The 27,683-nt window shown below is 35.1% G+C and overlaps 1 protein-coding gene across 1 annotated transcript in view; it reads right to left on the bottom strand.

The window, feature by feature from the left end:
• Positions 1 to 27,683, bottom strand: part of MALRD1 (MAM and LDL receptor class A domain containing 1) — a gene marked incomplete at both ends in the record, with an annotated part of 60,764 nt that overhangs the window by 21,084 nt on the left and 11,997 nt on the right. The window contains 5 exons of the mRNA XM_010192317.1: positions 6,682 to 6,889; positions 9,095 to 9,187; positions 14,980 to 15,137; positions 20,006 to 20,149; positions 25,314 to 25,407. Of these exons, the coding sequence (XP_010190619.1) occupies positions 6,682 to 6,889; positions 9,095 to 9,187; positions 14,980 to 15,137; positions 20,006 to 20,149; positions 25,314 to 25,407 (697 nt within the window). The remainder of the gene's footprint in view (positions 1 to 6,681; positions 6,890 to 9,094; positions 9,188 to 14,979; positions 15,138 to 20,005; positions 20,150 to 25,313; positions 25,408 to 27,683) is intronic.

Raw genomic sequence — 27,683 nt, 5'->3', positions numbered from 1 at the left:
CACTCTTTCATTTCTTGAGTGAAACTAAATAAGAAATTAGTATAATCTCAGAGTTTTCTTTCCTTGTCCAGAACAGCTTCACAAAGTGCTACACTTAGCTCTTTGGGTCACTTATCTCAATTGCAAAAATTGCTTCTGAACTATACTTGGCACTTTCTGAATTTTATGGCACATTTATCCTATCATATCAGCCTCAGATGTGATTTTACATATTACTGCAATTTTCAGATTGTACAAAATCAAAATGTTCAAGCATCTTTGTTCAAGCACCATGGTAGTAAAGCTCCATATTAAAAGTCTTCCTGGTATCAAGAGGCTAAATCCCAAGGCACAAAATAAATCACAAATCTCTAGTCTGGACTCTCTCTATACACTAAAATTCAATGGACTAGATTTTTTCTATTTAGTATATTAGTTAAACATGAAACTTGTTTAACTTAATTACAGAATTCTCATGTTTTTGACAAGGTACGCTGTTAATTAGACTTCAATTCCTGACACATTAAGGTAGAATATGCAAGTTGATATCCAAGAATAATCTGTTTTGCTGTACAGTAACTGATACCATGTCTAGGCATTGCACTTTCCTTACCTAAGCAGTCTTGAGGGAATCAATGTGACACAAAAAAGCAAATGTCCTTTGCTTAGACATCTTTTTACTTAGGCCTCCCTAAATCTTGCAAAAGGTCTTATGCCTAAGAAGCTGACTGCAGTGGCTGTGTAGTAATATTCAAAAAGACATCAATAAATGACACGAAGAACTTACTCTGTTGTATACTAAGCAACCAAAAACCTGTTCCTGAAAGGAAAATGCCAGGCCAAAGTTAAAATAACAGTTTAAATATGAAAGAGAAATCAATATGGTACTAGTGATTAATATTTTACAGCTCAACAAGGTATTTAGCATGGGAATTTTTTTAATTAATATTTTCTTTTAACTGGAGGTACCTAGGACCACGAGAAGAGTTCTTATCACAATGTGAAGAACAGCATCTTTCATGTACTGATGACACCAGATTTGTTGTCATTTAATGTCGCTCAATACTAGGCTTATAGTGAAAAGTTGACAGTTGAAACTATATTTGGAAATTGTATGCTAAAATAATTGGTAGAGCAGCAAGGCTGTGATCAGACAGAGGCCATCACTGCCCTTGATGGTCAATAGGAAAGAGAGAAATCATCACTTCTTACATTGGCAAAATTACTAGCAAAATTTCTTCTAGCATTATGGATTTACAAAGAAATATATAAAAATCAGCTTTCAGGTTGAATATACAAGCAGTGGAGGCAGTGGGGGGTGGAGGGTTGGGGGAGGAAGAAGACATGCATGCACAGAAAAACAATTCCAAATCAAATTATTTTGCTCAGTCATTTTTTCAAACTTTATTCAAGCTTGAACACAATTATAAGGCAGGAAGAACATTCATAGTGATGGGTTTTTGTGTTTTTTAGGGGGTGGTGGGAGGAATAACAAAATGCGGCTCTGACTCGCTAAATGTGATAGTGTTAACCATGATTTAGAAACTACTATTTTATTTTTTATTTCATTGCAAGCTCTATACAAACATCCAGTCATACAGAAACGCTATGCCAGAGTCACTTATCAACCTCAAGTGTTCCACCATATTAAATTTCTGGAAGTGATACTTCAATTATAAAAATGTTAATGCGTTAGGGAACAGCTAGGCTATGAATGTGAGTGAAACCCAATTGTATGAGTTAAAAGTCTGACTTAGATTTTATCCCTACTTAACTCTAGAAACTTAAGAGGTATTTGTAAATATTTAATCAAGCTTGAAAAAAAGTTCTGTGTTTTGGCTGAAACTCAAATCCAAGCGAGGCAGTTTCTCAGTGTATTTTTCCATTGCTGAAACATTAATAAACTCTGAGAAATGCTCCTGTCCCATCAAAGCAGAGCATAGTTTTTATTATTCACAGCATTTTTCTACATTTTTATTTGAAACTTGAAGTGATTATAGGGAATGTTTCACTATCCAGAGTTGAAAAATAAGTCACTACACAACCTGTATTTTTTGAGGAAACATACTGCACTTAAAGAGACAGTAAAGCATATTTCTGGTATATTGTGTCCTTTCCTACTGCACCTATTACCATCAGAGCTAATGATTTTTATTTCACTGGGAAGATTTCAATGGATTCAAACTGCAGAAATATTTTCCACATTTTTAAAACAAAACCAGTTAATTATCAGTTTTGGACGTTGATCTATTTACAAATCAGCAAAAAAAAAAAAGACAATTAGAAAGGAAAAAACCACCTCTGTTCATTTTAATAGCAAGCCAAATTTGAATTTATTTTTTTCATGTGTGTAAATCAGTCTATCTCAGCTGGTCAAGGAGTAAATTATTACACCAGTTCTGCAAAAGTAATGATACTGGGATGTAACCTTGAGTAAAATACGCTCCCCAAACACATCTCCTTGAATTTCAAGAAATAAGGGGAGCTTACAAAAGCCATAAAATACATTGGAAAGATTTTTAAATTAATACAAACCATTTTTCCACATGTTTTGTCTTGGGTTTTTTTGGGTTGTGGGTTTTTTTGGTTGGTTTGTTGTGTTTTGCCTTTTTTTTTGGTTGATTGATTGGTTTTTGTTGGGTTTTGTTGGTTTTTTGTTTTGTTTTGGTTTGTTGTTTTGTTGTGGTTTTTTTAAGAAACAGGAAACAAAGCACATATTCCAAGGGCACTGGGAGGTTAAATGGAAATGTCTTCTCCTTGACTAGCCTTCTCTATCTATCCCAGATCCTCTTCATCTTAGTGGGGGAAAAACAAAGTAGTCCTGTTAGCTAGGCTGGGTTAGCCAATTAATACTTCAATTTTGCTAGTCTGCAACTAGATGAAGCTTTTCAATCCTACTTTGGCAGCTCAATCAAAAGAATGCAGCTGGAGAGACACAGCTGTTCTATCCATCAGGTTGGTGTTTCCCTCACTAATAGCATTGAATGAGGAGTGCTGCTACCCTTGCTCAGTGTAGCAGCACACAAGCTCCTACGGAATTTAGGGTATAAGCTATCTGTGTGACCAGTGACCAAATATCCTCTGTGTGATTACTTTGTCATTAATATTTCTGGCTAACTTTTAATGTCATTTTGAGAAAAGGAAAGGTTACGCTGATTTTACTGATTATCCATGCACATTCCTTACCAGTTTGTGATTAGCTTTATTTATCTAGAATTTGTTAAAGGATTGATGTAGAAAGATCGTGGATGGCCATAAGTCATCTAGCCTGAACTTCCATATATCATTAGACAGATCTCTCATAACACTCAGTCCCTTAGATGAGATGGCCTCATCTCCTTCAGGAACAACTCAGTTACCTTGCTTGTGCTTAAGAGAATGGTGCTGTTAAGAGAATCTCATGTCAACCCTGGGCCTGCAGAGGGTACACTTACTTTGAGTTAAGTGTTTGAGTGAAATGCAAAGGCAATGCTACACAGTGTTCATAAGAAATTAAGAGGTCTGTGAAAATAACATAGGTGTAGCTTCTTTTTCTCCACATACACATAAAATATTGATGGATAGGTAACAACAATTTCAGACAATTCATGTGTCACAGAAAATACATAAATGTGTAGTAAAACAAATGTTTCCAACTCAAAAATGGTCTTTCTACTTTAAAGTTGAATGGTGATAAAAGGATTTGCATATGTGTCCATCTCCTGTAGAAGGTTTCAAGGATTTATAATTGTAAATTGCTATACTGTAAATTAAATGCAGTAAAACGTACATGACTTTAAAATTATACAAGTATCCTTCATTCTACGTATTTTCTATTCATAAATTATACAAATTCTATGAAAGGCTGAATATATTTAAGCTAATACTAGAGACATGAAATTAAAACTAGAAGAATTAAAAACAGGTGTTTTAAAGAAGTTTCTAATTAGTCTAAATGAAAGGCGATGTTCTTTCAGAAACAGCTGTAGGATGTCCCATCCCATAATCATTTTGAATCTACATGAATCTGATGAGTAGGCAATTTCCAGAAATGCTACTGTATCAAGGTGTGATATCACTTAAATATACCAAGTGCTCACTAGACTTCTTGCTAGGCCACTAGGGTTCCTAGCTACTGATTAATTTGTGATGTTTTTATATGTGCCGTGTATGTTACATATAAATAATGTATAATAATAGTAAGTATTGGCCTTGAAATATGTGCTGTTTGACATAGCATTTAGGTCAAAATTTTGTTTATACTAGGTACGCAAGAAAGAAAAGAAATCAGCATTAGAGGGGTCTTTTTAATCTTTCAAATGATCTAAGTATTTTTTCTTTCACAGATAAACAAAACAAGAGAGAAAAACAAAACAAAACAGAGAACACTTTCTCTGTTTTGAATATGTTAACTAGCTTTTTGAACATTTATTACCAATCACCGAAATAAGAAATTTAGAAGTGATCTCAAATAAGTGCTGTCAATGAAAATGTAGTATTTAATACTAAAGGCATTAATTTCATAATTTGTCACTTCATTAGATTCATTTATTTCAATAAAACTACTCAAATAAAGGTAGTTAGTCATGTGCATAAGTGTTTCCTAGATAGCTTCCTAAGTTTTTGAGACTTTTAAGTCCATATACTGAAATATATCTTTATATAAAATATTAATATTTAAATATATCTTTATATAAATGGGCACACATTAAACAGAAAATTTAGGAAACACTGTAAAACATATATTGTTCTTGTAATAAACTGCATTATTATAAGACCATTCATACCAAGTTAACTTGGGCAAATAAAAACATTATTTTTCCTTCTCCATTATAATGAAGTAAAGAAAATCCTCAATGAAGAGAGAAATGCTTCACATTGCTAAGTAAGAGCTTTCTGCCTTTGTTTTCATTGTGTGGAGATCTGTCAGCTCTTTCAGTACATGAAAGTACTGAGGATGTATCCGAGGACAGATGTTAAAATACCTGAAAGAACAGGAGCTAAAATATGCACTGAATTTTTACTGAAAATATATGTGAATAAATGTAGTGCACACTAAATATCACGGAGGGCAATTCCAAGATCATGTGGTGCCACAAAAGCGAGTGTTGAGATCCCCAAGCCATTCTGACTTTTCTTTCTTCTGCTCACTCTCTAGTTTTTCTGACCCATCCACACAAGCATGATGGAAACAATATTCTCAAGAGTGAGTTCCACTGTGATCTTTCTTCAAATCTAAAATATTGAATATATCTAGAGTAATTAATCTTCTGGTTACACAGTGCCAATGTCCAGTGTCTGAGGCACAGGGGTAAAAATAAGTGTAATGCATTGCATGCAAAATATAGTTGCCTGTAAGTCTTTAGAGTTATCATTATTTTCACTTTGTGTAATACTATTAACTCTTCATCTGGGATTATTATTTCTCATCCTCCTTTGAAATCTTCAAATTATTCTTCTATAGTCCCAGCCATTATTTACCACAATTTTCTTACATTGTTACTGAAATGGGAACAGTAAATAGCTGAGAAAGTCCAATTTATTAAAAAAAATATTCACTCTCATTCCATCCCTCTTCCTAAAGAGCATGAGAGGACTCTGCACTCCAACCAGGACACACACAGAGCTACCAGCATAGGGTCAAGTCTTGTAAAAAAGGAAAATGACCTAGACTCTATCCAGAGATAAAACAGTATAAACATCCTTATTTTAAAAGTAATTTCAACATTTGCCTGTATTACTCATTTGAGAGATGGCTCTTGCATGGCTGTTAATTGAAAAGATTAAAGGTTCAGACTGTGAGTTAAGAAAACCTCATAGTCACAAATAGTTCCTAAAATCTGCTCAGGAAATTGGAAAATAAAATATTATCAGTATCCTCCATCCTGCCACCCTGAATGATACTAAAAATTTAAATTTCTACCTCCCAGCAGCAATGTATAACATTAATCTGAAATACGTGCACAAATTTCATCTATAACGTAAGTTCAAGTGTTACTACCAGAAGTAAACATAGATATGGATGCACAGTGTAAAATATTCATTTTAGAAGGTATACAGTCTCTAAAGCTACTTTCACATGGAATTCTAAAATGTTTCAGAATTATTAGAGATATTTTATAGTAAGTTTAATTTTTTTTCTCTTGATTTTATAGTAGAAACTGTGGCTTCTAAGTAAAGTTACATTCAATTGAAAATATCATTACTAAGATATAGCTCCTGAACTGTAACAGATTTGTATGGTGGTTTGAATCACCATGGAAATATCATGTCACCTAATGAATTTTCTGACAATAACTCATAGACAATCTAAATTAGAAAAGTGTTGAAATAAGAGACCTCAAGGCAGATTTCAGTCCCTTTTGTATTAGGGAAGTAGATATTATAAATATTATAAAAATATATTATAAAAATTATAAATGTTGTATGTAGGCAATAATTTTAAGAAAAAAACATACAAAATGTTACATTTCTGCAGACATCTAAAATATATCAAAATATATTGATGAGGCCAAACAGAGAAATAGAAAGCAATAGGAAGAAGAAAGATGCATGACAAAATGCTATGAACACTGTCACTAACCTGTACAACATTAAGTATCCTTGTGAAAAGAAGCCGTATAAATGGTATCCAAGATTTTTAGCCATTCCTTGGATAGGCCATTTTAGGTTTCACAATACACTTCGGCATGATATCCTTCTAAAGCAATGAAATTCACTTACGGCAGGCTGCTGGATCCTCATCGCTGCCATCAGAACAATCTGGGTGAGAGTCACAGGCTGATCCAGGCTCTGTGGACTGCCCATCAGTGCAGGTGAATTCTTCCAAGGAGCAGAAATGTGGTGACTCTGATGGTGTAGTGTCCAAGAGCTGAATGCTGCTTAGACAGACAAAACCTGCCCTGCTCTGGAGTGCTCCTTTAAACATAAGCTGTGAATTGTTACAGTTAAAATATTTGCATTAACAGACAACAGAGAGGAACTGAGTTTTATTTTCATAAAACAGTAATGTCCTAAGTGTAAAAAGCACTGGATACTGAAGATAAAAAATTTTAGTTATGCTCCAAGGTGAATAAAATGGGTTAGAGACTCTTCTTGAACACCAATTGCAACAGTACAGCTTAACAATCAAAATCTCTTTCTCTACTTAAGATAAGATGGCTGCATCCAGTCTGCGCAGTGGGATTGGTCTCTACCTGCTGATAACCCTTGAACTGTTCCAGACACTGTCTAGGAGATGGCAAATTTACTTATCTCAAAAACTTGCCAGGGACCATGTTAATTTTTTTTTAATAAGCTATCACATGGCAATCCTTGGGCCTGTGCTCTGGCCCTGCTATTGGCACAGACAGAGGTTCAAGAAACATTTCTCTTTCCTACAGAGTTCTCTTGTGCTGACCATATTTTACACAAGCTGATTTAGAGTGATGAAGTTTCAGAAGAACATCTTTTGCTACTGGCCACCGTGGAGCCTAGACCTATTGGGTCTCAAGGCAAGATTACCCCACTCGTGCTCTCCATGTTTCTTTTACCTGAGGTAAAGGAGCATACAGCTGGAAGCAAGCTTGGATTCATCAAAAGGTGAAGATGGCAATGAAAGAAAGCACTTGAGAGACAAGAGCAGGAGTTGGAGGCTCAAAAAATTTGGACTTGTGGGTTTTGACAGGCTGGGACATGGCCAGAGTGAGTGTGGAGTGCTGGCTCTCCCAGCGCGGCCATGATCTTGTCGATGTGACCAACCCAGTGTACGAATAAGGGTCACCTGCAACTTTAAGGAAGATAAGAGCTGGACTCGCTAACCGCAAGTAGGCGTACCGTCCATACGTCAGAACGCATGGACAGCAACCAATCAGCTGTATGTATTCGCTGCATGCTTTGCTCGTGACTTGCTCGTGACTAAAACCGAGACTATAAAAGCCTTGTAACTTTGTTTAATAAAGGAGAATGACCATACTCATATTGAGATTCCATCATTACTCCGGGAGGTCCGGATCCCACTCCAACAAGTGAGAGTCTCAAAAAGTAATCACATGCAAGAGGCAGGAAGCACTGTGGAAGGAAAGCTGGACAAGAGTTCCTGACAAAGCAGAGGGAAACTAGAACAGATGTGATTTGGAGAATGAGCAGAAGGCTCTGACACACTCTCCAAAGCCTGGGAGTTAGGCTGGAGTGAAATCTCAAGAGACAGTTTTCTTTCTAGGAAATAGAAATGATATATGCCATTATCTTCCACTAGAGAAAATTTGTTCAGAATGACAAAAGCTTTCTTATACTATCCAATCTCCACCAGTTCAAACAGCAGAATGTTATGCTGAAAACATTATCTAGTCACAAAATTAAAGATAGCATTAAGCACAAGTGATCCTTGCCATCTTTGTACGAAGAATACATAGGGTAGGCTTTCTGCATAAGACCACAGCAGCCTGTTGTTTATTGATTTTTAGATACTATAGACAGTCTTACACATTGGTTGCTTATTCACACTTGTCCTTCTGGGAAAAGGGGAGACATGCAGTAGCAGGTATTTATAACCTACAAGCTTGCTGAAATGCCTTCATTCTAATATATGCCAAAACATCTATGCCTGCAGAAGGTTTATTCTTTGTCCTTTCAGAGATTACATTTTCAGCTGATTGTTAAAACAGTAAAATATGATGGTTATTTACAGAATTATGAAAAATAAAAATAAAATTATTTAAAATAGACGTTTGTAAATTAATTTAAGGATTAAGTAGATGCAAATTTGCATTCTTCTCTATGCCTGCAAATTCAAGGGGAAGATATTCTCTCACAGTTACTGGTTTACCTCATTTCACTGAAATTCTGCAAATATCATTCATATCCTTTCACTTAAGTGAGGTGGTAATACCTGAGATAGGCTCAGATATCTGACTACCTAAAATATGGTGACATTTGTATTCATTTTCTTGCATGTTATTAAAGACCAGCTGCTTCAACACGTGATGTTTATGTAGGTGTTTAGTCGAGCTACAACCAAAGCTTTACTCATATTGAAGTGACGAAAAATGCTAAGCTCTTCAAGATGCAGATAATTTTAACAAATTTTTAAGTTTCCTAGAAGGTTTATGAAGTAAAACATTTTCAAAAATTGACCACATGCCTTTTTCATTCATACCTTTAATTTTTCTAGCCCTGTCGGTAGCTGTATAACCACTTTGACCCATTCACTCTTAGTCGTGATGTTGCTCTCCCACAAGATATGCTCCTCCTGTAAAAAGTAGAATACAATGTTATAAAGCTAATTTTTGGTCCTCTAAATTATTCAGGTAATTTTTTTTGTCTTTGGTCTTTTCATATCCTAGCCAATTAACCACTATATACAAACTTCCTCTATGTGAGAAAATACAGCTTCATATACTCACTTCATATACTCACTTGCAATCTTTGAGCTCTATGAGAGAGAAGGGTAAAAAGCTATGTTTACTATGATTAAACAGGCTAATCATATAATTATCAAAAGTCAGCTTTGCAGAATTAAAGTGAATTAATACGTAAATTAAGCCATGTTATTGTTAAATTTAACAATATGTTTCCCTCTTCCTCTCTAAATTAGTTTCTCTTTCATAAATAACTGCTTATATTATGTCAGTTTTGTTTATTTTAAGTCTGTAAAGCAAGCAGGCAGAGTACTACCAAATATGTCCTAGTCATGTTCTGAGTCACCTCAATCCCCATTTTCACTCCACCTCCTAAGGGTAAGAGCAAGAGTGCCAGATACGGTAAGAATCCCTTTATGCAACCACACCAAGCCATTTTGACTAAATAATCTGACAAAAGCAGCTTTTGCTCATTCTGCTTCTGGTTGTGATACTAAGTGGAACATGCTGAGGCCACTGTAAAGAAAATCAATGTAACAATGTGAGCTTCATATCCCTAAATAAAATCTTGTCAAGAATCAGCTCCAAAATATACCAAAATATAGCAAAATTTTTTAAAAAAGTAGGAAAGTTAACATAGGTTATACATACAAACGGACTTAACATTACAAGAATCAATAGTGAGACCCTTTCTAGGATACTGTGAAATGTACTAGTCACACCTTTTCCACAAAGGATATTACAGAATTAGAGGCAGTTCAAGTAAAGATGTGAAGCAGGATAAGAGAAATGGAAAGTCTCTTGTATTGAGAGAAATTGAAAGGATAAAAAAAGTTTAACTTACATGAGATGAATAAAATGAGATATGATAGGTATGTGAAATGTTATCAGAACCATTGACAAAGACAGTTATCTTTTCCTGTCTTGCAATATAAAAAAAGCAGAAGATGCTGTCTACTGCTTGATAGACTGAGAGGTCTGAGCCAACAGAACGATACTGATACAATTTGTGATGAGTAATTACTTGTGCTCTTTTCTTACAAAGTCTTTAACTCTTCAGACACGTTAAAAAAACTTGAAGACTAAATCTCTAGTGAATAATTGTTCAAAGATAGTTTTGGCCAAGTCAATACCCGAATTCTAAACACTAAATGACATAAGAGACCAAATTTGGATAAATCACCTAACGTACACTTGATTTCAGAAATAGAAGTCTGCTGTAGGTTTCCACATCAGTATAGGATATAAGTATTTGTCAGCTTCTTCATGTGATAGATATTCAGAAAAAGTCTTTCAGTGTCAAGAACATTTCGTTCTGTATAAAAGTTGCTTCATTTTGCTAAACAATTCAGCTTTGAAAGAAAATCTATTAAAGTTATTAGCCCACCATAGTCACACAGAAGACACAGAAAAGGATGATGTAATAGGAGCCATACTGCATAGCAGATTAAAACTATGACATGTTAAAACCATATCCAGTGGTTAAGAGTCTGCTTTTAGAAACATTTTAGTTAATGTAGAGACAGAGGGGCACAGCCACATTCCCCTACATGTACCTATACGAACCCTCCAAACACATTTGTATACCTTGAGGGAACACTCTACATTTGCTGTTTATTTGATTGGATGCATCTGGATAATGCAATTTTGTTCACATTCAATTAACAGCTTAGATACTCATCCCCATGACCATCTTTCTCCCCAGTTCATTTTAATAAAATCAGTTTGCAGCAATAAACTTTAGTTTTCTGTGCATATACCAGTATCCAGATCTTCTATGACTGTTTTTCCTACACTGAAAGCTGTAAAACATCTCAGATGCAATAACTTTTTAAACTGGCTCTTGTTCCATGCAACAGACATTAGCCTCCAAATTTATACAGCTCTAATAAGCCAAATATATTATTTCCTGTCCTCATAATGTTTCCTCTGTAGCAATCATCCTGCTTGCCAGATTCTTTCACCTCTTTGGTACAAATGGGTTAACACCTCTGGCACTTTCCTTGTATCTCCAGCATTCTTTAAAATGTTGAAAATAGTGCTTTCCTGGTACTTTCCCTCAAGATTTATTTTAGTGACGCAGGGGAGCAGTTGCTCAAAATACCTTCAGTCTATACCCTTTATTGTGATATATTACTAACTATAAAAGTCTTTTGTAAAGCTAAAATGGGCAAGAATTTTATTTGCAGTGTTTTTTACTTCCCTGAGATAATGCTACTCAGATTTGAAGGATGGAAGAGACAATCACAACTTTTTCTTAAAAGCTCCATTTATTAAATGCAACTTTTAAAAAATTTTTTGACATTTCCCTGCAGATACATTCACTGCTGTGTAACTGCACTCATCATTTCATCCCTGTTTCTTTCATTTCAGAGAGTAATTTGGAACAAAATCTTGTTTCCCCTCAATGATTAATGGATCACCTTTAACTTCTGCAGAGAAGTGTACTTGCATGGTTTTTGCAAGTGTTGCTGAACACTTACAGAAATGTTAGTGCATTAGGGTATAAATATGCTTGCACATATAAGCATCGGTTGAAATTAAGTTTTCTTATATTATTTCCATATGTTTTGTAGACCATACAAGGTTTAAAGATTAAGAAGATAAAAGGAAGAAGTATAAGCCTATTAGTTAATGAAAGAATGAGCAAGAAATGAATAGCAAATGACAGACTGAAGTCAGCATTATCTTCCTTAGTTTCGGTTTTCACAGAAAAGTTTAAAATTTACCAGACAGTCAATAGGCAATTAGTATTGTTAGTATTTTATGTTAGTAAAGACAGTTAAGATTGCCAACTGTGAATGCAAACATGGACGGGAATAGAAGAAAAATATTACAAATATATATAAGTCAGAAGTACTGAAATTGGAAGAGAGTCAGGAAGTTTTAACTAAAGGCTACATAATGGAAGGACCAACTAGCTAACTAACTCTGAGAAGCTGAGGAGAATGTGTGGGAAACTAGAGAACTGGGAGAACAAAGGATATATACCACAGTTAAGGGAAAAATACAGACTATGCAATTATAGCCAATCAGGTGAAAATTGACAAGTCATAAGAGTCTGGAACAAATTGCTAAGAATAATCTTGTAAGCACATAGAGAATTTGAAAGTGAAAAACCTTCACTAGGTGTTTCTGATGAGGAGCAAGTCACATCCAGCTAGTGTAATTTTTTTTTCATAGCAAACAACCTTGAAAAATTAGAGCCTTTATTAAGGCTTTTAACAATCTTGTAGGACATTCTTTAAACAAACTGATGAGATGGAATTACTGTAAAATGGGTGTACAAACGAGTGTACAAATAAGTGTGACCTTAATTAAAAAAGGAGCTGTGAATAGTTTTCTATAAAATTAAAATAAAATTATAACAGGGCTCAACACAGGTCTGTTCCAGGACCTGGTATAATTATAGTGGTGACTAACTGTTTAGAGAGTGGAATGAAAAATAAAATTTTAAAAAAATGTGGATAACACTAAATTGGGAGGAATTGCAAACACTATGAAGGGCATAATTAGAATTTAAAATCATTTCAGTACATACAACCCAGTTTCAAATCAAGAACACCAAGTTTAAAGACATATGAATCACTGGTAGGAAAGAAAAATCAAGTGATCAAATGTAGTAGTACTGAATGAAGAGCAACTTTGCTAAGCCAGCAATAAAACAGGAAACGTTCCGCAGATTATCATAGACTGCAAGTTAAATATAAGTCAACAACAGGTTACAGTTGACAGAAAGAGTCTATTTTCCCTATCCACCTTCATACCCTAGAACAATTTAATTTCCTGTTTTCCAACCAATGTCATAATGCCTATAATAGAGAATATGTTGAATCTATGGCTTCTCACTTGAAAGGATGAGGAAAGCTAGAGATATTTTTGCAACATCTGTAGTGCTTGTCCTCTAAGAACTGTACATTAAACGTAATCCAGTCTCTGTTTGCATCAAGCCTCTTGGTACTGGGACACAGCAAGAGTTACTCGGAAATAAGAGGTTTTGATCAATGAAAACAGTAAAAGGGGATGCAGGGAAGCTGTGTGGTAGCAGACCATGCAACTCAGTATTTACTTTGAATAACAGCCACTGGGAGAGCAAGTCTGTTGTTTTCCAGGGTCAGAACCAGCACTTGGTTTTGGCTTCCTTTTCTCAGTATTTGGTTAGTTTTGAAGATTGATTTGTTCTTCATAAACAATGTAATGATTCAGTAGTAAAATGTGTAAAAGCTAACCCTCCTTTCATTTCAGTTTAAGAACTCTCATATATGAGTCTGTAAGGTTTTGATTTTGAAGGTATCAGCAGAATCTTATATTTCTGAAGGGTTTTCTGGCAAATTTTGCAGTATGAGTAACTGTCATATCACCTTTAAATAAGTCTATGCACAATAAATACAATTCTGACTGAACGAAAAATCAGTAACTAAAACATCAAAGCTCTAAGAGAAACTGTGGAAACAGAGTACACAGAACTCATGTAACAACTGCCAGAAACATTCTTCTAATGCATATGTAAGGAACTGATTAACAATTAATTCAATTTAAGCTGCCAATTCTGTGGAACTCAAATGCCAGTTTTCTCATGTTTTTGGCTCAGATGATTTGCTCTGTTTTCAGGGAAATAAAACTCTTAAATTGGATCCACTGATGCTACTTAGGTGAACCACAGAAATCAGTATTCCTGTTCTGTCTCAAGGTTGCCATGGGCATCATGCCAGTGAATTTATTGGCAAGAACTATGGCACAAATCTCCATGCATTTAGATCAGAACATTGATTATGTTACAATTCCCTGAAACAGTAATGGGATATAGAAAAATACAACTATTCCTTTTTATAAATGAAAAATGAGCAACAGCCTGGAGTTGTTTTCATAAATATCTGAAGACAAGGTGAGAAAGAAAGAAGGCATTTCCATTACCTCTTCCTATATTTAGATCCCTTGAAAAAGTTACACCTTAGGTGTTTTTGCATCTTTTCTTTGTGAATGAAGTGGATTTGTCTTTTTAAATACTTGCATTATAGTGTGATAATAATTCAACTCTAACATCAAGAAATGAAAGCTATTAACTTAATGAGACCAGCTGTACTGCTCTTGCTTTCATTAAGTAGTAGTAAAAATGCATCAATATTAAGTTATTAAACAAGACTTTCTAAAGGGAACATTCTAAACAGCAGAAATTCTCCACAAGGCAAGGGAAGTAAGAAATATGGAAATAGCTCGACCGGAATTTCTGTTTCAGTTTAACATGGCTATTTTATTTACTAATATATAGAAGAATCTAACCAAGGGCTTTCCAGACATCCTTAGCCAGCAACTTTACTTTTTTCTGTGTCTCCATAAAGAAAAGTACTTATTTTCCCATTTCCAGAACAAGAAGAATGCTAGAAAAGCTGTTACTATAGATTTTTTCCCCTGAAATCCCCACATTATTTAATTCTGTAATAGCTGACGTTTGTCCTTGAAGTCTTGCAGAACATTCACTCTTCAAATTAATTTATAGCTGAGATGGCAAATACACAGGTTTTAGAATTGCATAGATCAGTGGAATGATACCAGGTTACTCTTTTGCAAAAACTGACTTCGGGGGCAGGCATGTGCTAGGAGGCACATTCCCTTGTACCTTGGCTGGTAACACCTGGGCTGCCATATCTTTACACTTTAAAAATGAGTGCATTTTTCTTCTTACCTGATCAGTGAACAGTACTGCCTTGAGGACACTGCTGTCTGCCATGGAGTAATGAAACTGAAAATGGCAATTCTTGCTGGAGCAATGACACATGGAACTGTTAAGATAAGCGCTTTTATATAATGTGTTGTCATTAGCTTCTAACCACTCAAAATGGCCTGAAAAATAAATGAAAAAAGTCACTTTTTCACAAAACATTTTTTTTTCTCAGTCTATGAAAATAAAGACTCTTTTCCTGTGATTAAACCATGCAGTCATCCCAGCAGCAATGAAATCTGCTTGTCATGCTGCCAATGTGAACTGGATGTCATCTAAGTGTTTCCTATTAAAAACATAGATACACATCTTCATTTGACTCACAGAAAGCTCCAGCAACCAAGAATTACATCAGTTGATACTATCTTGAAGTTGTTACTTTACATGTTAAAAGCTGTAAGCAGTCCCACATTTGGTTCAACCTTCTTACGTTTACAGCCATTCAATAGCTAATCACAAATATATGTAGAAACTAGGCTTTCTTCCTTCTTCCACTATGGTTTTCAGAAAATATGCCTTTTACAGTAACAGTTATGTAGACTCTTCAAAACTTAAAAAAAAGAAAGTGGCAGCAGGAACTACTGCTACAGGAGACAGTAGCATGTAATCAAGGTCTTTACTTCTCAGCCAGAATTTCTGCAACAAAATGCTGGAAGCATATTGTCTTTCCATCTGAAGCAGAAAAGCAATTTGTGTACTTCTTAACCTACTGCCCCTTATAAAAGCATTCCTACAGAGATCTAAAGGAGTACTCCATCCCTTCAACAGTGTCTTTTATTTGTCAGAAATAAAAAGGCTAAATACTTTTTACATCAGGTCTTTTTTCCCCCTTCCTGAGTCACTGAATATTTTGTTGCTTTCTAAGGCAGCTATTAAAATAATAAACAAGGAATGGTTAAATGTCTTAAGTTTGCTTTTTCCGTGTTCATATCTCTACATATAACTTATATCAAATGCAGATGTTACACAGTTTATTTCAAGTTGAAGGAAGAATTTGTCATTTTCCAAGGAAAATGTTCATTTTCGTAAGGGATCATTTTCTTTTCCTTTTGTTGCCAGTTTACTCTTTGTGTTATGCAATATTTTATACTGAAATATGTGGTTTCAATTTCATTGGAATTGGGTTTGTAATTTCATGGCACAGTGATTAACTTTGATATAAGGAAGCATAGATTTAACCCAGCATTCTATTTGTCAGAGCATCTACAGTTCTATGACTTCTGCCTTGTGCTGAAGATAAAGTATGCCTCAACATTAGAATTTACACTACCAGTTCTTTATCTAACTTCAGAATTCTCTGATGCCACTATAAAATAAAAAAAACTTGTTTTCTGAGCCTAACAAAAATTATTTTTTTTTCCCTCTTTCAGTTTAAGTTCCTGAATCTTTAAATACAGGGCAAAGTGGAGTTGTCATAATTTTTAGATAAGAAAGCAGGTGAACAACACTAGATAAACAAAAGATCCATGAAACATCTAGAATGATCGTGTGTCCATAAGGGATACTGACTGTTCTTCAGGGAATAGATTTTATGCAAGTTTCATGAATGTTTCTGAGACAAATTCAAGCTTACTTTCAGAAACAAAGACTCCAGAAACTCCTGTCCTGAATATAAAGATTCTTTTATTATTGTTTTTCCTTATATTTCTCTGTAGCCTGTAAAAGTAGAACCATGTCAGTTTAACTGGACAGGCAATAAACTATGTTAAATTAGTTACTTGTTTCCCCTCTTCCAGAGATTAATTTTTTTAATTACCTTTAACCAACATCTATTGAGTAACTTTCTAATGCTTTTTCTACAAACTTTGCAGCTATTTTCTAAGGTCTGAATTTCTCACAGTGCAATAGAGTGCATTGAATATTGCTGTGTTTATACTCCGACCTTCTTTGTGTCTTGTTCTCTTGAATTTTCACAACTTTCTGTTTCTGAAGTGCCAAATTTCCCCATGTATTCAGATATAGAATAGGAATCCCAGAAAAGCCACTTCATTTCTGCCAATGTAGCAGCAGAGCGATCGAGTCACAGAGATTTGTGTGTTTCTAGCAAGAGATGTTGGGACTATTGTCAGGATAAAAAGTGTGGACTTTAATATCTTTCTATAAAGCATTTTATTTTTCCCCACATGTCTGCTTAATCAGGTTTTAGATAGTCTTTTTTCTTTCAGTTTTGTAGAAAAATTTTATCTATCATAGGCAAAATCTGTGGAAAGATGACTGCACCTAGAAGCAGAGCTTACAACTTACTGCTGAGGTGGCCCAATATCTTCTTAGAGCTGGTGTGGGTTAGTGAACCCGCCTGTATCCTGCTACGCTGGAAAAGTGAAGCCTGTAAATGGAGCTGCTTGGCTCCATTTTAACCATTCTGACTCAGATCTTTTGTCACTCCTTCTGTTTTAATCCATGTTGGTTTTTTATTTTACAAACTACACATCTTTGAATCTGTGCTACTAATTTTAGAGTAACAACTGACCCTTCAACTTAAACTTAAACTTCAACTTAAAACTGAGCCACAGAGTGTGACCTTTCCTTTTCTGGCAAGTTTTCTTCCCCAGCAGAGAACTGTTCAGTCTCTGAACCAATCCCATCCAACCTTCCCACTCAATCATTTTGAGGAAAGAAGAGGTCAAATCTGAACTGCTACTGTTTATATTCTTTGAAGGTGAATTTTCAGGAACTAACAAGTCATGAAAGAAATCTTGAAGGAAAAAAAAAGAAAACAGAAAAAAATAGTGTAACAGAATCACATAATCTAATTATTTGACATTTTAAATACTTAACTTGAGCTATTTTTAGAATTAGTTATCTGAAGTGTTGGATTTAAAAGCCATGGCACTTCCCTTGGTTTCTTTTTGCATCTCATAATCTTTATTTTTGTTATGCAGAGAATTGGTTTCATTAGTTTCTTATTAAGGAAGCAATACCCCAGAAGTAAGAAACTACATTAATCTAATATAAAAAGAGTGAACTATGGAAAATACATAGCATGCTGGAAATGTCAATAAAGAAAACGATGTATTTTCTGAACAGTATTCCAGGAGAACCTCTGTAAGAACTTTTGTCACTAGAGAAATTAAAAGGAAAAGTAACAGAGGAAGTACATATGATACAACACTGGAGAGAAGAAACAATAAAAGTACAAAGAAAAAGGTCTGCCTAGGACAGAAAGTATTATATTAAATTTAAGAATACCAGGAAAGGAGGATTATTCAAAGCCTATAAGCAATCCTTTCTTTATAAATATAATTGTCTAGCCTCTGCTTTATAATTTAGTTTCTCACCCCTCTTCTATTTATAGTTGTGAAAGCTTTGATCAAAATCAAAAATTAAAGCTTAGTCAAGTTCTATTTGCATTGCAGGTTTGAGCCCTCAAGCATGGCATTTCTGTAGTTTGCATACTGTTTCTTTAGTTTTTAGGATTTTAGTTAATATTCAGCTTCTTCATTTATGCCTCAACAAATCTGCATGAATAGAAATACTGAATGTATGGAGAGATGAGCAATTATAATTCAGATTTTTTTCAACACTTTCTAATGTTGATAATGAATTAAATTCTGTGTGGGTTTTTTGACACTCATCTCTTCTCACATTTTCTATTTTCCTTTATGATGTGGAAGCATATTTATGTTAATTTGTCATTAATGTTGTATGTTAAGCCAACTCAGCTACCTGTGCATTTTTATACAATAATGCCCAAGCACCTACAAAACAGACATTTCAAAATGTGGTGTTTCAACAGACGTTGCTTGTGGCACCGTAAAAGCCACTTATGGAATTTCAGTATCTTTTCTGTTATCAACATGTTGCTATAAAAATGAAATCCATATCCATTACTAGCCCTTGAGGTATCACATTATGATATGGCACGGATATAGCACCTTTCAGGGAGGTATTTAAAATAAAATAAAAATAAAAGTATAATTTTGTTAAATATCTGAGTGGAAATTGAAAGGTGTTGTGACCACTTTTCGTTCGTTCTTTTTCTTTTTGCCTCAAAAGATGAGATAAAAATCTGCTTTATTAGTCTCTATGCTCCCTGTTGTACATAAATGTTAACATGCAAAAACTCTTCTTAATAGAGTGTATATACTCAAGCACTTTTGCTTGCTATTCCATTATAATTTGACTTGTAGTTACTAGAGCGCATGGAAATGTATACTAAATTTTTTTTAATCTTTATAAAATGAAAACAATATCTAAGCATTCATTCTGCTGCTGTCAATGAGATATACTCCATTTCTGTAGGCTCAAAGTTCAAGTAGTAACCTCCATGCTAACAGTTCTTCAAAGCTACATCACAAATTATACCATTATAGCTAGTGCTACTTAACCCCTTTGAAGGCAGTCTCAGCAGACAAGATAAACATTTATCTGGCAAGGTGATTCCATTTCATATTACAACACTTAGACATTTATATCCATTAAGCTTTCAAACACCTCTCCCATAAACCCATAGACAAGCACTACACAGAAACTTGAAGAACAAGTGCTGGTCTTTACTTCGGAAAACTGCAACTGGATTAAGTTTATTGTTTTTAAGATTAATAAACTATTTTGTATAGTAAATGTCTCTCTACAGCTTCCCTAATTAAAGTTAAATTCCTGAGAGTAGGCTCAAACAAAATAGTACTACACAAGTAAAACTGCAAAGTGTTAAAACCTAAACAAAACAGAAAAAGCACATACATGGGCTGTGGGCTTACATAGATTTAATTTAGTTTCACCAAATTGTTGCATTGATCTCACACAAAGAATTAACTGCAGAATGAAGCTATTATTAGTTTATATGGGAATTCTTACATTGAAATCTTTCATGTTTACCAGCATGTGTGTTCACAGCACCCTTAATAAATGGTCAAAGCAAAAACTAATTTAAGTACAAAATAAGTACAACTACTTTTCATGCTTTTGATCGGTTTCTACATTGGGTCATGACCTTATCCTAAAAAGCACCGTATTCTTCATGACAGCTAGTAATTGCACATTAACTAACCTTCAGTGTTGTTGCTACAATCTTTCAGGAAGGAGCAGGAGGCAATCTTGTGCCCAGCTTGCAGTTGTGCCCACACAGCAGGCTCTGCTGGCTGATCGGAATGCCACTCACACATGGCAAGCTCAAAACTGCAAGTCTGTGGAGCTAAAAGTCAAAGAAAAACAATCTCTTGTTGAGAAGTCATTATTTATAAGACTACTTCCCATTAGAAATATATGCTTATTAAACTACCTGATAAGCTTTGTGCCTCTGGTTACTTCAAAAGCACAGTCTGTCTCTGATTGCTGTCTACTATTTCAAGCTGCCATCTTTAACAATACCATTTTAAAAAATCATTCCCTAAAGATGGATGCTTCTTTCAGAGCAATGGACTGCTATTTATGTTAGTCAGTCATTGCAATCTTCATAAATTCTCTTCTGCAGAGAGAGTTGCCAGGAAACATAAAAAATTACATGTCAGAACAAGAAATACCTATTTACTTTTCTAGATGATAGCTACAGAGAAACCACTTTTAACTGAGAGATTAAACTCAGCAGCATCTCCAAAATACTTGCAACAGAATGCTTCTTTCTAGAACCAAAAAGTTTCTGAATATATCATCACATATTTTCAAGAACTTTATAAGGGAAAATGGTCCCCGACAACATTCTTACCTTTAAATTTTAGAGAGATATGGGTAAGATAGATGAACCATGAGATGGACAAGGAATTGGCTGGAGGGTTATGTCCAAAGAGTTACAGTCAATGGCTCAATGTCCATTTGGAAACCAGCAACAAATGGCATCTCTCAAGGGTTCACAGGGGGACCAATACTATTCAGTATCTTCATTATGATATAGATTGTATGCACCCTTAGCAAGTTTGCAGATGACACCAAGATGAGTGGTGCAGTTGACATGCTAGAGGGAAGAGATGCCATCCAGATGGACCTTGACAGGCTTGAGGAATGTGCCCATGTAACCATCATGAAGTTCAACAAGGCCAAGTTCAAGATCTTGCACCTGGGTCAGGGCAATCACCACTATCAGTACAGACTGAGGAATAATCAATCAAGAACAGCCCTGCAGAGAAGGACTTGGGGATACTGGTGGATGTAATATTGGACATGAACTGGCAATGTGTATTTGAAGCCCAGAAAGCCAATCACATTCTGGGCTGCATAAAAAAATTAGCCAGCAGATTGGGGAGATGTTTCTTCCCCTCTACTCTACTCTCAGGAGACCCCACCTGGAGGATTGCATCCAGCTCTGGAGTTACTGGCCTAAGTAAGACATGGACCTGTTAGAGTGGGTCCAGAGAACGGATACAAAAATGATCAGAGGGATGAAACAGCTCTCCTATGAAGACAGGTTGAAACAGTTAGTGTTGTTCAGCCTAGGGAAGAGAAGGTTCCAGTAAGACCTTATGGCAGCCTTCCAGTACTGAAAGAGGGCCTACAGGAAAGACAGGACTCTATCAGGGAGTGTGATGGTAGGACATAAGGTAACAGTTTTAAACTGAAAGAATATAGATTTAAATCAGACATTAGTAAGAAATTCTTTACTGTGAGGGCAGTGAGACACTGGAACAGGTTGCCCGGGGAAGCTGGGGATGCCCCCTCTCTGGAAGTGTTCAAGGTCAGGTTGGACAGGGCTTTGAGCAACCTGATTTAGTGAAAGATGTCCCTGTTTATGTCAGTGGGGTTGGACTGGATGATCTTTAAGGTCCCTTCCAGCCCAAACTATTCTGCTATTCTATGATTCTATGAGGTTTGAGATGCCAGGTTATACCTGCAAAATCTTGTGTAAATAATCATGGCTACAGAAAAAAGTCATGATTTTAAGTAGGATTGTACTATGATAAAGGAAGTTGCATTTCTTAATATTATTGCAGGGGAAAGGCAATCTTCTGGTTAAGAGAGAATTTTAAATAGAGGTCAGGGTATCTCAGAGAAAACATATCCTAACTGTAGACAGGAAACAATTTTAGGTCTGTATACATAGACAATACTGTCTGCTGCATCTCAGAGTTACTGTGTTATTCACAGTGCTGACATCTCAGTGAAACGTCCTGTCCAGCTGATGCTACAAACCTGTCATTTCTTCCTTGTTCCGATGCATTGTATAAACATGTGCACTTTTTTCAAACCATATGTATTAAGTAAGAAGAGCTTGTAAAAAAATTATTTCCCAAGGAAAATGAAAAATTCCAGAATGGTCTAGAAAAGAATGGATTTTATCAAATTTCAATGTTTGAAAAAAGTTGCAAATACACTCAAAAGAAATCAAGCTCCTCTGTAAACACTTTTTAAGTATTGAAACAAAATATTTTTATTCATTCTGCATTTTTTTATATTTAGTTGTAAATATCTGCAGCATGTCAGACAACAGTAAGATTAGTATTTTGGATTTTCTGACTCCCATCCCTGTAGTAGCTCACAATGCAAGATCCTGCATCTGCTCCTGCAGCTGTGATATTAAAGGCTATATCTTCTCATTATTAGAATTAACTGAAGAATTAAGTTTGACGTATTTCCAGGTGAAGTATTCATGCTGGATTTTTGTCAAAATTTGTACTATAGGTCATGTATATATATATAATTCCTCCAGTTTTCCAGAAAAAAAATCCTAGCTTTGTAGAAAAGGTATACCACTTTCACATTACAAGTGACTTAAGCCGGATGAAAACCTCATTCTCCCATATAACATCCCCCTTTCACACCTTGGGGTTCTTTGCTTTCACTGCTATGGCAAGATCAGAACAATAATCTTAATAAAGAAGCTCTTCACATATATAGTTCGTCAGACGTCAAGAGGGAGTTCTGCAGGGCAATCAGACACTTAGATAAGAATATGAATCCTTTGAATAGAAGGTCTACTAAAGGTATAATTAAATGAGATTTTGTATTATGTATGTTATAGAGCACAACTTTAGTATTGTCTATTTGACAGCTAAAATATTTTTTTTTTCTGCAGTACAAATGCAATTGCACAAAAATAAGCTGTGGTGTTTCTGAGTGATAAATGAAACAATTTGGCAGCTGCTGGGAAAACTACAAACTGTAAAGTGTCTTAAATTGCTATACCAAAGATGGCATTTTGTCTGGTTTTTTTAAATACATGAAGTTTATTGCCTAGCAGAACTGGTCAAGAGACTGAAGGGGGGCAGTTTGTGAGGCAGGAGAGGGGGAAAAGGGAAGAAAAACAAAAATTAATGAAATTACTTTTATATTTAGCCATCACAGTTTGTATAAAAAAAACTCCTGAAACCACAAATAGTTCAGCTATTTTACTCATGACCCTAAAAGCACAGTCATACTAATGAATATAAGTTCACAGGTAATTTCCTATGTGCCTTTACACTGGGACTGAAAAATCATAAAAGGTACATTAAAAATGCAAATTTTAACTACAAATTTCATGCAATTAAAGTGGTCTTCATTTAAAGTCTTCTTATCCAGACATTCCATAAGGACTAGAGGAAAAAAAAATGTTTCAAATTCAAGCAACTACTAATCTGACCTTTTGTTTTAATTACTGGAAAATGTTCAGTAGTAAAATTCCTCTTTCAGGGGAAAAAAATAAGATCCTTTGACCCTGGTTTTGGCTGCTGTAAGCAATTTAGATGTCACCTAATGAACCTGACCTTTCTTAATGGGGAAGCACAGGATAAGAACTGGCTCTTATTAGAATATACCTGAGATATTTAACAGTGCAGCAGCTCAATCTGTATTCCACACTATATACTTCAACAGCTGCCCTGTAAGGTAAAGTTAAAACCTAGGTTTATAAGTTCTGGTAAGTGCACTCTGTTTCTCTTTCCATGTTTTTATTTTTTCATCCCTTTGAGACAGTTTTTTTGTCTCTACAGCCGATTTTTTTTCAGCTTTGTTTGCCTTAGAAGCACTTTGGTTATGAAAAAAGCCAATATATTTGTACAGAGAGATTTATACTCTCTTGCTGGAACTGGTTAAACAATCATAAATTGCTAGAATCTAGTATGACTTTCTTTTTATTTTTACTTTTTCCATTTTAGGCCTGCTCTTTCATCTGCAGAAACCCTCCAAGGAACAGAGAAAAGTTGGAAGAATCACACATCTGTCCTGTTTCCATTGTCAGCTTCAAATTCATTTTTTCAGAGAAAGCACATTATAAGCTTACCTAGATTAGTATGACCAAAGTTTTAAATTAGCATCTTTTCTCATTTATGTAGTACTGCTAGAAAAACTCTACAAAACAGAGAAGCAAGATGGACCATGGCATGAAAATATGACTTTTGCTTCTCTAATTCTACATTTTAAGAAATTTGAAACATGGAGAGACTTATACGACTGAGTTTAGTTACCTGAAACTTCATATTCTGAGTATAGATCCCATTTGAAATAAATACATATGCCTGCCTGAACGATTACACCAGGATTTGTATCTAGCACTTACTGTGATCTGCCTACAATTTCTCAGCACTCTAATATGTAGACAAGTATGTGCCTCTATTTCAATAGTTTATCCTACTGTGAAATCTAGAGAGCTTTATTTTAGACCACAGTACACAAAACCAATCATGTAACTTAGTTTGGTCCATGTCAAACACTGATTCCATGCCCCAAGTTAAATTTAAAGAACCCTCAGTGCCTGTGCTAGAATTTGGAGGCAGGAAAACAAAGGGTGTGCTTTGAGTCAGGACTATGCTCACCTGAAGCTGTGACAGAGGTGTCACAGTGCAATATTCTTGTGTAATACAGAGCAGCAAGCAATCTAATTTATGCTGGGATGGGTAGTATTCCTTTCCCATGAAAATATGTTGGATTGAAAAGAGAAATAGGAAAAGTTTTGCTAAAGAATCCCAACATGCATGGATGGTCTGGCCGCAGAGCTGACCAGCCAGACATTACAGCTCCTGGATGTAGTGGAGTGGAACAAAATAGTCCCACTACACAGCTGAGGATCAGGACCTTCATGCATTTAAAAATATGCACACGTGCCTTGGGAATCTCCCTAAAGTCAGCTCCAAAGTTATTCCTAAGATGGCTGAACACATGAATTCTTTGGCCAAAAACAGTAGGCCCACTAAGGCCTTAGTGCTCTCCTGGCTGCAGGCAGCTACATTTATTTTGTACCACATTTCTTAAGGTATTGTCATTCTTTGTAACTATATTTAGATGTGATACAACAGACGATGTTTTAAAGGAATGAAAATAAACCATATGAAAACATTTAAGGAGTTAAGAAAGCCTTTGAATACCAAAAGACTTTCCTCTGTGTATTCTCTTCTAACTCAAGGGAGGGACAAAGTAAAACAACCTGTCTCCTAAAATACAGATATTCTTACCACTTGCCAGAGAACATCCCTCACTGAAAGTAATATCATCAATGGCAATAGTTTCACTTTGTCTCTGGGTCTCCACCATCCCCCAAAAGATAACCTGCAAAGATTAACAGCAAGTCAATGAGAAACTCATCAGTGTCACAGACAAGAGAAAAAAAACTTCCAAGTTATACCAGGATAGTCCGTAGAGTTTCTGTTAGAAATATGAGAACTCAAATCATGCACTTAACAATTTTGAAGGTCTACCATCCTGGCTTTTTCACATAGCTATGACTTGTGGGCACAAAAATGTAGTCTAATCATCTAACTCAAGAATAAGCATTTAACAGGAAAGATCTGAAAATCACAATAAAATACATTAAACTAAGCAAGGATCATGATAGTTAAGAAATAGAAAGGATTATGTGTTTTCTCAAACCATTATTCCACTGGAGATTGAAAATGTGAACCTTTTCTGATTACTTTTAGAATTTATCAGAGACCTGGAGCAGAGTCAGAGCAACAAACGCCATTACAGTCAGAAGCCTTTCATCAAGTTTTTACCAAAAAAATAAACCTTGAGGAGTACTTGGCCAACTGTTTTTCTGCTCTAATGTTACTTCAGTGTTCTGGGGTGTTTTCCTAACAAAGTCTTCTATTCACAAGAAGCTACAAATATTTTACATTTCCATCTTAAAGGCAGATTTCAAACTATATTTGTAAACGTAGAAACTACTACAGCTTTTCCGTAGTGAAACGGAATGGGACTGATCATTCACAGTCCTCTGGAAAACCTAACAAAAGACACATCAATGAAAATAACCCAAGAAATCAATCATATGAAAGACATTGCTTAAATTATTCCCTATGCATGTCTTAGGATGTTACAGCTCTAGGCTTTTCCAGAGTCCTGTAAACCCAATGCACTTTGAAGTAAATTCTAGCTCTTAAATGAACCTACAGCATTAATTATATAATAAGTTTTCAAATATTAGATTTAGAGTTCAGGGACAATTGTGTGCTTAGTTTAAGACATCATAGCAGAAAGCCTGCATTTATCTCATAAATTAGCATGAAGACTACAGTATTCCACTGTACAGGATGACACAACTCAACCAAAGGCATGACCACCATGTTACGGGATAGAGTTTTTTTGAGAAGTATGCTTTTGGTGTTTTCATTTTTTATTTGTTTTACTTAAGTTGTAGTTGACCTGCACTAGAAGTGTGGCAGCCTGTAAAGTCAAACTATCCTGGCATTATACAGCCAGAGGGAGGTGTAATGTTATCTGTCGCATCACCAGTGAGAAATCCATGCCTACTTTATTTATATAGATATATGTAGATACACATTTTTCAACGCAGTAAATAGAAGGATAGCCAGTAACTGTTTTCTCTGCCAATTATTCCATGAAAATGATTGTTAGAAGACACAAAGATAACTGCATTTTCTAGTATAGTATTGCTAAGAACATCACTCTGTGTGCACATACTTCTTTGATCTGCTGTAGCACAACTGAAAGAATGCAGTTCATTGAAATCCAGAAATTTTTAAGGAACAGGGTTAATCCTGATATGGGTTTTTTTAAAATTCTTTTGATTTTGTGATGTTTATTTCATTTCATGTTGATGTTTACAGAATCACAGAATCACAGAATGTTAGGGATTGGAAGGGACCTCAAAAGATCATCTAGTCCAATCCCCCTGCCGAAGCAGGAACACCTAGATGAGGTTACACAGGAAGGCGTCCAGGCGGGTTTTGAATGTCTCCAGAGAAGGAGACTCCACAACCTCTCTGGGCAGCCTGTTCCAGTGCTCTGTCACCCTCACTGAGAAGAAGTTTCTTCTCAAATTTAAGTGGAACCTCCTGTGTTCCAGCTTGTACCCATGTTTACTTTGAAAGTATAACTATGTCACACTAAATATTAATGGCATCATATCATATTCAATACTATGTTTATACGACTGAAATGCAGTACCCTGGAAATTTGTTAATTTGGTTTGTTTCAGAAAACTATATTTTGAATTGTTGAGTGTTGCTGCAAAAACATTTACAGTTAATGCGTATTTTATTGACATCACCAGTAGAAGGACGAATAGTATGTTCATAGTATTATCCATTTCTATGATTACATGGCTTCAGATAAAGCTCTAAAACAATCCAGTGCAAAGTTTTGTAATTAGAAACACATGAAATATTATTTAATATCAAGGATTAACAAATTTTTGACATTTTCACAGAGATTTTTCATTGTGAACTCAAAACCTAGTTATTAATAACTTTGTTTATAATATATATTTATATATAGCTTACAGTTAGTAATTTTCCTCATAGTAGCTAGTTAAATATTTTTTTATTCATATTAAGAATAATGTGATGACACAATGATATTTT

The sequence above is a fragment of the Mesitornis unicolor genome, unplaced genomic scaffold, assembly GCF_000695765.1.
Source record: "Mesitornis unicolor isolate BGI_N332 unplaced genomic scaffold, ASM69576v1 scaffold9989, whole genome shotgun sequence".
NCBI classification, from domain to species: Eukaryota; Metazoa; Chordata; class Aves; order Mesitornithiformes; family Mesitornithidae; genus Mesitornis; species Mesitornis unicolor.
The sequence above is the reverse complement of the archived record's forward strand: the minus strand, read 5'-3'. Positions and strand labels throughout refer to the sequence as shown.